Here is a 14,743-nt window from a genome sequence, read left to right on the forward strand (position 1 = left end):
CCAATGGGACGTCTCAGTGACACTGCGCTTTTAAGACGCTGGACCGCTCTGTATCAGTCACTATGCCCTGGAGAGGACAGTGATATTTTCATTAGCCCGTAAAGACACAAGGATGCTCCCTCATCCCTTGGAATGTCTTGTGACTCGTAGAGCCGGTTAAAGACGACGAAGCCGGCTGGTAACAACGTTCCTTTCAGACAGTCCCAGTTTGTCTAGGAGGTGAGAATATTCTAGATTTTTTCAGAAGGGTTTGAACCCACATCTCATTTGCATTCTCAAGGTTCACCGGTTGGGTCTGTCAGTTGGGTTCACGAAGGGGAAAACGTGATAAAATCCAAGCGCTTCTCATCTAACACACAACTTTAAAAGACAATGGTGAAGCATTAAACAGCAACAGAGTCAAACTATACAGTATCTGACAGCACCTGCCTTTTTTAGAAACCTTTACAACTTTTTTTTTCCTCTCCCCAGCTTCCCTGCATCGTTATGAAATTCCCAAATATTCAAACCTAACAAATATCGCTAAAAAAAACCATTTTCCCCCCGATTTCCTTGAAATGTTATTCGCAGGATCTATTTGGCAAAGGCATTTACAATTTTCTGTCAGAAAATGGTTTAATGGATCACTTTATTATTCATGTTATACGTAGACAAAAACACACGCACACATATATATTAGTCACCCGTGAGTGTTTGTTTGCATAAGGTTCAGTTACTAATCAGTTTCACCATGTCCCCACCTAATAGCCATTATCTCACTATCAACACACAGCATCAGCATGTGTTACATCCATCAAAAAAATTAATGTTGTTGCTGTTAAAGATCTAATACAATAAATATTAAAATGAATGAGACTTTTTCGGAGCTCCACCATGCCCGCCTGGGGGGCAGGGGGGGGCTGTCAGTACGCCAGCAGTCTGTTTTGCCACCAACACTATTATTAAAACCTCTTCATCACCGTCATGGGAGGTAGGGCCAGGTCAATACGGACAGCCTGCTCCTGACAACTACGAGGGGGGGCTACCCTCATCAGCACAGTACTGCTTCGTCAGCCCATAAATCCCTTTTCCCCACAACTCATATCTGTTGTAGATTTCAGCAAGTGGCAACAACACAGGAGGTGGGTGGGGGCTTAAAATACACCAGTGGGAGTCAGACAGCCAATGAGAAGCAGCCGTTTACACTCCAAACAGCGAAGGAGAAACCCAAACACTACACCATACTTGTCGTTGAGAAAGGAAAACCCCATAAAACACTCGACGACACAAAAACGGAGCAGGGAACTGTCCCACGGCCTCCTTCCATAAACCGCACGTTTGACTCATTCACTGGCATCCCTGTCACGACAGCTACCACCCAAGAAACAGACACGAGTCCGTGAATGGACTCGTGCCTGAAAGCCCACCCAGCAACAGGGCTGAGGGGGAGGCCTGGCCCCTGGGGAGTGTACAGGCGCTGCCTTTGGGGTGCTTCCTTCCCACTCGTACATGGATCACAGCTGAAACCAAAGTTTATTAATAGGGAACATATAGGCTGAGGAGAAAAGAAAAAGTAGCCAGGAACAGACATACTGGTGACTGACAAGACGGATCTTCTTGTATCCCGAGTCACTATTCATATCTCCACGGCACTTTATTAAAGCAACCATGGTGTTCAATTTCAGGATTCCTCGCATAATGACGGATTTATCGCTTACAACTTAAGAAAAACCATTTTATTGACATTGGTGGGTTTTTTTCCCCTCGCTGGTGCATGTTTCATGAAGACAGCTGAATTTTAACTGGTGTTTAGGTACTACGAACCACACACGCAGAATCCCGCGCCTCAGCGTCAAGCTTCAAAAATGCACGGCTTGACGGACACCATACGATGTCTGAGACGCCAGCCAGCCGCAGCCGCTTAGCCTAACGTAAACATCTCTCTTTGAGTTAGCCATTCTCTCCAAGGCTCGCAGGTCAAGCGGGATGCGAAGTGAAATCAGGTGTCGGCTGGCTGGGGTGGGGGGGGGGGGGGGGGGGGGGGGAGAGAGAGATCCTCTCGTCCAGCTCACCTCCTTTCATTGAGGCTATTAATATGCAGGCAGCCAACGACACAGATTAAAAGACGACGATGGGAGACAGGAAGCCATTCGGGGGAAAATGTCAGCTTGGGATTACGGGCCATGGTAGGGGTTGAATACACTGATGCTCAAACTGACAGCACGCCTCCCCCCCGAGTAACTCCTCGAAAGCTACAGGCCGTTCTTACGACAGGCGGACTGGAGAAGCAGGCTTGTTTAAATTAGAAGGCGAGCTACAGGACAGGGTCTACAAAGCCTGATTTTAAGGCCGAAGATGTAAGAGCTGGGAGCTGGAATGAGCAGCTAGAGCGATTCCCCTACAACACACTTCGAGCTGTGTTGATATATAATGTATGACGGAAAACCCACTGATCAGGCCTAAACGAAACTCAACAACTGAACGAGGGCTACCGCACACTCTAAGAATTCATCACCTAATGGCTGGAATTCTGCTGACAGCTTCCCCAGTATCACTGGGGCAAGTTAAATGCACGAATAAAGTCATCTTTAAAGTGGCGGACGACATCACATTTCTCAGTCAGCGAGGTAACGATCCTGACACATGCTTGCGTGTCTGGTCTTACAAGAAACTGAACGATGCCCAAACACCCCCCCCCCTCCCCAAGGGAGGTAACACTTCTCACCATGCTGGCAGATTTTTTCATACCTGCAACACGATTGTTTTATTTTCAGAGATGCAGCTGCTGCGCTCCTACAACGCTGCGGCCCGCTTCGGGACGACGGGTTGCCGAGAAAACAAATTGGCCCCCATGCCAGAAGTGATTGTGCCCCCTGTTCACAACTGTCTGTTACCTAGGGGGGCAGGGCAGTGGTGACCAGGGATGGCCCAAAATACAGAAATACGGCAAAGGAACTTAAATTTTTAGAGTTATAAAATAAAGACACCACAGCCTGACATGTGAAGCCAAATCTGTGGCAGATAAGAGGAAACTGATGTCCCAAACCGCATGGCAAACTTCAGACCACCTGGCTGAAGTCTTTCCGGGGCTGAGGCAAAGTTTATTACCCAGTGCAGCCTTAAACCGGTGCTCCTGAAACACCACACACCACAATCTAAAGGCAACAGGATCCTAAACGGCACGGCACAGGCTCCAAAAGCAAATATTTACCTAAACAAACAGACACCGAGCACCCGAGATACGGCGCTGGGTGGCCGTTATCAAGACCCTACAATTCAGGGAAAAATTAACTATCGACGGACACATTAACGCGGCTCCACTGCGCCTATCTGAAACCACGGGACACTGGCGACCCCCCCCCCCCCCCCCCCCCCCAACTTCTTTTAAAACTGCGATGCGCCGAAATGCACGCAGATGCTGTATGCGCAAAAAAGCACCTTATAAATCCTTATAATGACCAAGCAAGTGCAAAGAGGAGAGAAGCCTGAGGTAAGGAGGACAAGGCGCAACACCGATCACTTTCATTTTGCAAATTTTTAGGAGATCTAAAGGGGTGCTCGTCTGCTCCTCTTTCAAGCTGTATCTTTGTGCCCCCCCCCCCCCCCCCCCCGAAATCCCTTTCCCTACATTTTCAAAGCGCACATCCACCTGTCACCCAAAATCGACCCCCACCATTCATCTCTGCACTCCAGCCCAAGCCTATAGCAAATAAAAAAAAACACAGATCTTGTGCGATGTTTAATGCATGCCCAGTAAAGCTCGTCCTTCGGTGTTTTACGGCTAACGGGGAGGATTAGATGATAAACAAGAACGTGGAGATTAAATTGCGGGCCACGGAGCTGCTCATGCATCCGGACCGAAACGGCGCTCCGGGCAGCACTTACCATACGACGCCAAAAGCTCCGTATCCGATCGGCCTGTCGGGCTCCACGTCCAGCTGCTGCTGCAAGTGGTGCGAGTGCTGGTGATGGTGGTGGTGGTGATGGTGAGCTTTGACAGCCGCGGCCGCCGCTGCTTGGACTGGGCCGGCGCTGCAGCCGCCGCCGGTCCAGGGGCCTGTCCGGGAGCTGGCGATGGGAAGTAGGGCTTGCTGCTGGCTCGGGTTCAGCATGACGGCGGCGGCGGCGGCGGCCGCTGCAGCCGCGGCGGCTGTGGAGGCGTGCTGCTGGACCGGGTGCACGGCGGCCGCTGAGCCGGGGGGATGCTGCTGCTGCTGTTGTTGCTGCTGCAGGTGATGCTGGCCCGGGTGATGGTGGTGGTGGTGGAGATGAGGCGGCGGGAGATGCGGCAGCTGGTGGTGATGGTGCGGATGGTGCCCCGCCACGGCCGAGGCGCCGCCGTTATACGCGGCCATCATCTTGGCGGCGTTGCTAGCCGTGGTCCCGCACAGAGCCATCCACCCGACAAAGCGAGGATGAGGAGTAAAATGTATCTCCCTCAGAGATTTTACAAGCGAAGAAAGAAAGATGGAGAGTGGCGAGGGAGACGGGACCTAGGCAGGTGGCTGTCGAACGGTCATTTGGCTACAAAAGGCCTGGCACACAATAATAATAATAATAATAATAAAAAACTAAATGCATGCCAAAATATAAAATCAAACAAACGTGGCAACTGTCATCATTATGTGAGAAGCCCCTCACTCTCGCTGATACGCCAGCCCAATCATTTCAGCGATCTGACCTACTTCCTACCTTATTTTTACGCAGACAATATTTATGCATTAAATGCCGCCGCCGCGATCAAGACTGTGCAAATGCATAATATCCCCAGCCTATTAAAAAAAAAAAGTAAAATAAAAAAATGGGGGAAATATAGATGCGACAGAAAACACACCCGCTCCCCCCCTCAATAAATAAATACTCCACGGCCCTAGACCTCCTTCATGTTGGAAAGCAGCGGTCCTCCCCCCTCTCCGCCGGCGAAACTCGTCTGGTTTCTGCAGTAAAAAGGAGAGCCCGGATCCGGACGATCAGACGCTCATCTTTTAAATTCCCCCATGTTTGCCTTCTTGTCAAACCCCGCGCCGCCGCCGCCCGCCGCCAGTGCAGCTCGCAGTTTTGCAGAAGTTGCCGTGCTGTTGGCGAGGGTAAATCGCTGCTGCCCAGACAGCTGGAATATTGTTTTTTTTGGAAACTATTCTTAAGGGTCAAACAGCAAGCAAACGATGGAGACAAAAAAATCGCCTCGCGTGTGACAAAAAGCTCAAAGCGTACGGTGCCCGAACTGGGCAGAAACGATGCCTGGCCGAAACACAAACGCGTGAAAGATGGGGAGGATGTCTGCGCCCGTCGCCGTCGCCGTTTTAACCGATGAATGTCGGCTCTCAGGCCACCTGTAAAAAATGTCACAATCCCCGCAGCTGTCTACTTGCAGAAATCCGGATCATTTTGACCAGCACTCGCTATCCTTCCTCCCGGAGCGCGGAAAACGAACTCTTCTTCCCCAGGATAGATCGGTCAACTTATTTTTTTCCATCGGGTCTGGGGAGGAGATGGTCGCTCGTTAGCCTCGCTCGCCGCTTTGTCGCCATACACACCGCCGACATAAGTGGGAAATTAAGAAAATTAAGATGGAAACAAAAATAAAAACACCCGCACCGGCTTCTCCGCGATCGAAAACAAGCGGGTCGACTGACGACACCCCTCGGCCGGATGGTGCTGCCAGGACCTAGGAAGGGGCACGCGCAACCCCAGCTTCTCGGGTACCGGGCCGTCCTTGGCGTGATTGACAGAACTTGCACCAATCAGAGGAGGGAACTTTTGACACGTTTAAGGCGGTGGAGCCAATCACCGCAAGCCAGACAGGGACGAGGGACTTACTAGTAGACGTAAAGGTTTATGACACTTAAAACTGCCGCCATTATGGTTTGGACGGGCTGTAAATGGTATTGCAAATTAATGCAGATGCTGATCCCAAATGGCGAACGAAGGGCCCAGTTGCACTCAGCGACTCTAGGAGACACGCAAACCAATCAATGACCGCCGAAAAATAATGATCCTGTCGGTTACGATGGTACGGAAAATGAAAACCATTACCTGTATTTATTGCTCACAGACTGGACGATTTTACAACGGGGTAATTAGCAGTTCAGCCATATAAATTGCTGCTGTTAATCAGCGGTAGGTATTTTGTTGTTTTAAACGTTTTTTGCCATTACACACAAGAACATATTTATCTGAATATATTATAATAAATGCGGGAAGTTGCCATGAGATTGAAATAGTTGCGATGACACTTTTTATTAGAGTAACCATAAAGAAAATCAGCAAGTGTCGGATATGTCATCTGCCTGGTCTGATAATAAAAGATCAGTGGACCCGCCCCTTACAAGATTTTAAGTCAATTGAGATGAATTTCTATGTGTCTATTTACGCCCCCTGGTGTTCCCACTAGCGAGTATCTATAAACGATTAGAAAGGCTGCCTGACTAGAGTCACAACCCGCCCAAGGTTGAAAATACGAGGAATATTACTGGGCAAGAATGAAATCTCATCCACCAATCACCAATCGACAATCGTGCTTTCACTATCATTTTATGTAATACTGTATTATACTTACTTTTTAAAATAAATGTTTATTTCTAGACCACAGATGCCTAGAATATACAGTATTATTAGTCATACATTTACTTTAATTCGGATGTTTTTAATGTTTAGAGAACATTGGGCATTCATTATTTGTCTCAATCACCCGGTAACTATTGGTAAATATAAAGTAAAACGGTAATTTAGCGGTGAAAATAGAAATTGAAACTGCAGTGACCTCACCAGGAAAACATAAGATGAAAATGACAATATATAATTGTCGATATATTTTAACATTGCCGTGTCCTATTTTAGTATGTGAACATTGTAGTGCATTTTTCCCTTCTGATTCCTGGCTTTATAGCTTTATAGAAAATTAGTGCAGAACAAACCAATGATTAAACTGTTACACATATCAACTTAAGCAAAGTGCCCTGGCATATTTGTTCAGGGAAAGTGGTTTATTTATGTTGAAAGCAGCTCTTCCATCCTGACCTCACATGCACACTAATTCACAGAAATAGCAGACACAGGTGTATTGCCAGGAGAAATGTTTCGCAGAATAAGGGCATCACGGTCTGAATCTATTTCAGGCCTGTAAGGCGGGCGACTGCACCAGAAATCTTCAGCCTAAATAAATGATGTTTCTAATTAAATATTGGCACTAATTAAGAAGGAATAATTAATCCCCAGCTCAGGCTGGAAATAAAAAATTCGTCCTTCATAACTATAAGCCTAGTTTTCTTGGAAAATTTAACCATGCTCCACATTTGACCATGACTGAATGTAAGCAGATTCCCAGACTTGGTGCCTTGGGAGTCACTCCGGTCCCCTTGACAGTTGGGCGACTGGGGGTCTAGGGAATTAAGAAGCAGATGCAGTGAAACAAAAATCAAGTAAAACCAAGATTGTTGAAATTGCTGGGCTGGCATGTTAATAGGATCAAACAGCAAATTAATGTCCACTAGGAGTTACCTGTTGTCATATTGTAGAACAACCCCACCTCCAACCTCCTGCAAAACTCACTACCTGCAAATCCAAGTCAAAGTCTATTTATCAAGTTCACAACAGTACAGCAAAGGGCGACAGATGCAGGCAATGAACCAGAGCATCACAGCACATATCAAATTCATCCACTCTCCTCTGGAGAGGTAAACTTTCATATCACAGCATGATGCAAGTCACACAGCCCAGCACACAAGCAGAGCTACCCACAAAACATGAAGGTTGTTATACATTATTAAATACAAACTTTTTATTCATTTCATAATTGATACAACTGATGTTATATGACCAAACTGTGAGCAGTGCCAGCTTCCTTATGGTGTGATGCTGTTGTATTCTAGACATGGCAATTAACATGAAATAAACATCCAGGTGTCTGTAAATTAATCATCACAGACAGATATTCCTGCTTAGAAATAAAAACAAACAAAAAAAATGTGTAAACTCAGGATATAAACCTTGTAAATAATGTAGAGTTTTTAAAAATATAATTGGGGGCAGTGTATGGCTCAGTGGGCTGAGTCTGCATGTCTCTAATCAGAAAGTCACTGGTTTTAACCCAGCTTCAGCACATCTGCAGATCCTTGAGCAAGGCCTTTAACCACCAGCTTCCTGGATGCCCCAACAGGTGGCTGCCCTTCATGGCCAACTTACTCTACAAAGAGGAAGTTGAGGGAGACGTAAAGACAATTTCCCCATGGGGATCAATAAGGTTTGAATTCATATTTGATGCCCAAACTCCTCCAACTTTGAACGCCTCCTTCCCAAAGTAATCCTTTCATATTCCCCAGCATCTCTGTATCTTATGATTGTTAATCCAAATATCTACAACTAATTGGAGAGTCATTAAATAATAGATATTGCCAGCTGGGCATGTGAAATCCCTAACACTGTTTGCAAAATTGATAGCCTTTGCCACTGTTCAGCAAAGCATTTAAACCTCCCCTATCAAAGGAACGATTATAGCAATGTCTAAATATAGTGCAGCAGGTCCATCTGTTCCACAGCTTTTCAAGATCATTACAGATTACTGCACACTGGATGTTGAGTGCGATGCAACTGATGCAATAAAAAAAACTGAGAACTTTCACTGAGATCCGGCAACGGCAGGCATTTCTTCTGCATAAATTGCATTTTGTCATCAACCCCAAATCTTATTCTTGAAGTGCTGCAAGCTTAGCCAGAGTACTGGGGCCCTATGAATCCCGAAGATGACTTGCTTTGTATGTAGGGCTGCGAGCACTCAGATGCACTTAGCTCAAGGCAACCCCCAGGAGGGACCGAAACATCATACACAAGCTGAGAGCGCTGAGAGTGCTGAGAGTTGAAAGTCCGCACTTCCTGCTCCCTGCGTTCATGCGTACTAGCCTTGGAGCTACGTAGAACTGGATTCAGTGACACCCCCTCCCGGGTCTCCCCTCTCTTGCAGCCAGGGTTGGATCCTTCCGCGCTGCATCTGCAGTACATCAGCCCTGGGTCCAGCGCTTTCCAGCTCCCCTTACAGAATTTTAGTATTAAATAAAGGGATCATCCGAGCTCATTTCTCAGTTACATGGGTTATGTCAAGGCCCATGCGTACAGCAAACTGCTCCTTCTTCAAGGGCAGTGTTCCTCGTTGGATTTTAGATGGGGTGGGGGTTGGAGGACAGTCATCATTTACTTTGTAAAACTTGGTTAGTAATCTTCATGCTGTTTCCCTTGATTGTTAGTTAAGTAGGTGCACATTACTGGACATGCTGTATTGCATTTAGATATAAAAAATGTATAGATATAAAAAAAAATTATAATGATACAAATAATGAATAATTCTGATGCTCAGGATAATTTGCTTATTTTTTTATTCAGTCATGGGCCGCCGCACTGGCTTCCGGGAGCTGCCAGTGGCCTGTGGACCACCTAGTGAAGACCACCGTATTTAGAGTGCAGCGCGGTGAAGACCACCATGTTTAGGGTGTAGCGCAGTGAAGACCAGTGTATTTAGGGTGTAGCGCAGTGAAGACTACCATGTTTAGGGTGTAGCGCAGTGAAGACCACTGTGTTTAGGGTGTAGCGCAGTGAAGACCACTGTGCTAGTGTGTGGCAGATATGAGAGGACACTGCATGGGTCTTGGTGACATGTGGGACACGTGTGAGGAGAACAGTGCAGAAAGGAGATAAACGTCTCCTATCCCCATGCAGCCAAAGTGCTGAGGCTCATTCAAGAATGACTTAAAGCAGACTTTCTTCATAAACATCACTTTTGTATTGCATACATATTTTTAATTAAGTCATTTATGATTTAGTAAAGATACAAGGTACATGACCCTCAAGCACATAATGGCTGAGAAGACCTCACCTCAAGGTTCTCTCCAAGTGGTAAAAGGGAGTGGTCTGGTGCCCCTCCCTTCCCTAGTCAGAACTTTTGGTGTGTTCGATTTTGTTGCGTGTCTCCCCTGAAAAGCACAAGGCAGTGATGTGCTTCAGGTGAGCTCCCACCTGCAGGGAAGCATGTTTCACTCTCTTGATGCTGTATGCAAACACTAGATTTAAAGCCCGGATTTGATGCCCTATTCCACGCCTGTATAATTTATGCCATTTCACCTTGCATGCATAATGGATCCGTTTGATGCAGTGGTTGTCAAGAAAGTGTCTTTCTTGAGCGCAAGAAGTGGTGCAGGTCTCCGTGTGCGCCTGCAGTGTTGTTGTTCCCAAAATACACCAGCCTGAAGAGAAATATAGCACTTTGGTAAATGAACAAAATTAAAATCAACTAAAGAGAGTACTAAAGGGTACTGTCAATTTCCCTTCAAACAAACTAACATTTAAATGACCCGCTCTGGTTACAACTGACAATAAATTGAGTGCGTCGGATGATTTGAATGAGGCAAAAGTGAAACATGAATCTCTCCGAAAGATAGAAAAAGGGTTGGTAGATCTATATATATAAACCTATAAATACCTTAAATAACCACAAAGTGCGCTGTAAGCATCTAAAGAATGCTTTCGTTTCTCAAGTCAATTTATAACTTAGCGGGGAATACGGTAAAACTGGTCTATTAAAGTCCCAATCGCTGTTTGTCCTCTGAGATTTGATGACACGTTTGTGATCTTTAGCTCTGATCTCAGATTGCGGCTCGGCGACTCACATATCTGTACTGGGGACCGTTGTCCCAGTTTAATTCGGCACGTGGGCTTTGCGCCAGTCGGCGCATTGTGTGGGGACAGTTGTGAAGCTCCAAGGAAGGAAAGACCGCAGGCAGCAATAGCCTGTAGCCTGTAAATCGAGCAAAAGGCACGTGGCTGCAAAGTGCGCACACACGCATAAGCGAAATAACTCATCATTACCCGCTTAGGAATGCGGTGATCGGCCTTCTGGCTAAATCATTTTTTTAATTACTCCAGTGATGATAGGCGCGTTTAATGCTTAGGTATATCAAAATTTTATGGACGGGTCTTATTTGTTTAACTCCGTAGCTTCTTTTGAAAACAGAATAAAAGCATAAAATAGCTCACCGTTTCCATTTAAAGAACAGCTTCCTAAAACCCCAGGAACGATTTTCGTTTTGATGATATATAGGCCTATATAACAGTAAAGTTTAATCGCAAAAGAAAATACGGGCACCAGAAAATTGTTATATCATCACTTTTTTAAATTGATCAAGATGAAAGAAAAACAAACATTTGGCATTAGTGAGATTGCCTGAAGAACTCCGCCTTTCAGTGGCAAGAGCAAACACACGCTGGAATGGAATTTAATAGCGTGCGATTAAAAGATACACGGGAACACGAGGGATTGAGCGAGTATCAACAATTTAATCACGAAACGACCTATAAAAGTAAAAAAAAACAGCAATAAATAATCAGCACTGTTGTACCAATAGCCTGCTGGCAAACTGAAATTTATCACAGGAGAGGTGCAATGCACGGCGAGAATTCAGAAATACATCTACAAATCAATGAAATTAGCATTGCAGAGCTAAAACCGACTTTTCCATGCATATTGTGCCTTGCATGACGCTTGCAGTGACATATAAGGAACCACGATCCTTAAACTTTAAACTACCTGGTTCCAGTTTCACAACCTAGTTTTAACTGACATTACTCATCACACTGGACTGAGAGGTCAGCCAGAAAAATAAGCCTAATAGAATTGTTGATATCAACCAATACAGTTACTTAGGTATAAAGGATCATCTTTCTAGTTAAAGTGAGAGAACGGATTTAGAAACGCCGTTAATCAATATAGAGTCAATATACAGGATTTTGCCACTATATAATGGCTTGACATAAAATCACCTCTCTTTTGCTAAAGCACCCAAATCCTCCTGAAGTTAATTCCGGACACATGGTGGCAGCCTCTTATTCACCGAAGGATAAGACATCGCTTCCGTTGCGAATCTTTCTTGTCTCTGCTTAACTGGATCCCCACTGCAACCACGGCTGATGATAAGCCTGTACGGGTGTCAGCGTGACCTCATATGTCAGTCACAAGAGCAGCACAGGTGTCCGCAGCAGGTCAGGCTGCCATGGAAATGAGGAGAAAGAGCAACTGGACTCCGCGAGGAGGCAGCGTGTTAAGTCATTTATCTCAGGTTCCCATCAAAAAGAAAAACAGTTTTTTCAGTAGGTGTATAGCTTTGGTGCTGGACAGGATTCTCTTAAGTTGTGGGTTTGATTCCTGTGAATGGAGTTTGTTTTTTCACGTGGCTCCAAAGATGCACAGTTTAAATTAAGGTGTTTGTGACCTGTGATGGATTACCACTGGGCGTACAGTGTACCTTTGCCCTTTCCCTGCGCTTCCAAAGATAGGCTTAGTGATCAGGGATGCCGAATGGAGTCTCGGCGCTGCAAATAAATGAATAAAACACAACTCTTTCGTTTCATATGCATTAGGCGTGTGAGGGGACGTCATAATACCTCATTTGTGAAAGATAAGCAACATGAAAGCACTGTGGCGTTTCTAAAATTGAGCTGCTTTGCCTTACAGTACAATGAGCAGGGTAGCATCGGTTGACCTCTGGTACCGAGGAAGCGCTTCATTTTTAGAACATCGACTTGCTACCGCAGCTATTTTTAGATTCAGGACCAAATCTTCACCTCAGCAATGAGACGAGACACACAAGACAGCTTTCATCATGTTGAAAACGCCACACCTGCATTTCGTACATTATTTGCGCCAGTAGAATTTAGTGCTTTTTAAAATTGAAAGTTGAGATTTGCTTTTGCTAGTTTTTTTTGTCAGCATAAAAAAAGAAAAAAAACGCGGTACGTTTTTGCAGCGTTGAAGTCCGTAGATCATATTTTAAAGAAAACCCAAATATTTACTTTTGTCGTTACTGTGATATTTTTGGAAAACGCAGAGTCTTCTTCATAAGCGTTCCTCAGTGTTTCAAACTTGAGGTCCGTATTACACAGCACTCCAAACCATTCCTGCACTCCGTACAGATCAGAACACTAACAGATCAGATCCCCGAAGACAAGGCATTGAGGCGTTTAAGGGTAACACGACCAATACTCCAAACTCAAGACTCTAAAAGCTGTTATTAATAAAACAACAATATTCAGAAATCCAACCGTGTCAAGCGTATGCTAATGTAAGTGGGAATTCAAAGTTATTGAGAAAGACACCTGTGAAGGAGAGACGAACAGAATGTCTCATAACATGAAACTTCAAAGGATTTACATATAAAATGCAGATTATGGTCATGAATAGTTTTGCATAATAATACTACCGTGAGACTCATTTGACTAACAAATCTCATGGAACCATTTTTCTACGGTGACAGGAACGCGGTTTATAGAATTTGAAGCAACAAAAGGAACGATTTTTCTTTTTTTGTTGTTCACATGTGGCTCGATCAAATGCATTCTTTGTTGCCAAATCTAACAATAGGAATTTGTCATAGATCCACGTGTTTCAGCATTAAAACAAGACGTTATACGAATGGTTCGTAATGAAACAGAGCTTCAAATAAAGCACAGCTGGCCTAAAATTAAGTGCAAAACACGACAATACGGAAATTCTCACTTCTATGATACCTATAGTCTGATCTATAGGCAACCACCACGTGTTTACATAAGTCCATATAAATGTTTGACGCCTGAATGTGCGTTTACACTAAATGAGAGTGGATTTCAGTTGTATAAAAATTGTTCGAGCTGCCTGTTTATTATGCAAGGAATGGCGGTCTTGTGTACCTTTGAATATCTGTGATTACATAATCAGAGCAGGGATGCGTCAAGCGCTGATTGCTGATTGCAATCTCCAGGAAAGGGGCTTAGCAGAGGCCGCGCTCTCGCGGGAGGGCGATGCAGCGGAGGCGTCGTCGCAGGTGGATGGCAATGGGCACCGCGCCAGGAGTGCAACGCACCGCAGCTCTACTCGCGATCCGCTCCGGGGGGAATTTACAGCGATTTCCGGGTAATGAAGGCAGCACAAAGGTACAGGATTCTTTAACAGGGCGCTGGCCCCTCGCAGGTTCGGTTTTCACACTATATCGAATGGTCCCCACTAAAAGGCAGGGTTTGCGGGGATGCACCTGCGCGTGGTAGTGGCAGCTAACTCAGCCCTCACTTGGCAGTTAACAGTAATGCAGCCTGTATAAGATGCCAACGACTAAATATTTAATCAAAGTGAGCATTTGGCAAGGCTTTGCAGTGGGGGTTGCAAATGGCCCCAAGAAAAAGTATTGTGCCAAAAATCAGAACAGTGCAGTTCAATAAAAGCAAAGGAGGAACAGCAATTTTCAGATAATCGTTCAACCCAAGGGAAGGATTTCCCGGTTCAGAAACACCTAATGAAACGTAACCTTCTTGTTAGCTTTGCAGACTCCATATGAACTAAAACATTCTTAATACAACAATTGTAATTTCGTTTGTCCTAATATGCAGTCATCTGTACGAAAAAAGATTGCATTTCACATGAATGATTATTGGAAAGCTTTTTGTAAAAACCTAAGTAGCCAAATCGGTAACTTATGGTTCGTGTACCTTATTCTATTTTGGACTACTTTTTTAATAAGTTTTCTGCTATATCCAGCTTAAGGTTATTTCTTCCTCGAAATATTGTTTCCGTACCTTTACTATGTCTGATATTTTCAGTTTTGTGCTTCCAGAGATTCGGTATAACCACACCAACTCCGGTTTTCGATGGTGGAACACCTCTTTGTTGTTTGCGTGAAACACACGCATCAGCGAGAATCGTATACCGCCGCGAGGCAACAGCGCCCTCTATCTACAAAAGGTTGGTCTTTAA

The 14,743-nt window shown here is 45.1% G+C and overlaps 1 protein-coding gene and 1 long non-coding RNA gene across 3 annotated transcripts in view; both read right to left on the reverse strand.

The window, feature by feature from the left end:
* Positions 1–5,686, reverse strand: part of nlk2 (nemo-like kinase, type 2) — a 40,169-nt gene extending 34,483 nt beyond the window's left edge. Inside the window, 3 exon segments of the mRNA XM_049001504.1 lie at positions 3,865–4,000; positions 4,003–4,066; positions 4,068–5,686. Of these exon segments, the coding sequence (XP_048857461.1) occupies positions 3,865–4,000; positions 4,003–4,066; positions 4,068–4,376 (509 nt within the window). The 5' untranslated portion in view covers positions 4,377–5,686.
* Positions 5,687–6,958: 1,272 nt separating this feature from the next.
* On the reverse strand, positions 6,959–14,704 carry LOC125725001 (uncharacterized). 2 transcript variants are annotated; one of them, XR_007387278.1, is made up of 5 exons: positions 14,566–14,704; positions 10,090–10,211; positions 9,845–9,984; positions 7,480–7,533; positions 6,959–7,360 (listed from the first exon to the last, which is right to left on the reverse strand). It is a non-coding gene; the product is annotated as an uncharacterized LOC125725001 (long non-coding RNA). The 2 variants fall into 2 exon arrangements; XR_007387279.1 differs by lacking the exon at positions 14,566–14,704 and adding an exon at positions 11,785–12,324.
* Between the last annotated feature and the right edge of the window lie 39 nt (positions 14,705–14,743).

The sequence above is a fragment of the Brienomyrus brachyistius genome, unplaced genomic scaffold (genome assembly GCF_023856365.1).
Source record: "Brienomyrus brachyistius isolate T26 unplaced genomic scaffold, BBRACH_0.4 scaffold59, whole genome shotgun sequence".
NCBI lineage: Eukaryota > Metazoa > Chordata > Actinopteri > Osteoglossiformes > Mormyridae > Brienomyrus > Brienomyrus brachyistius.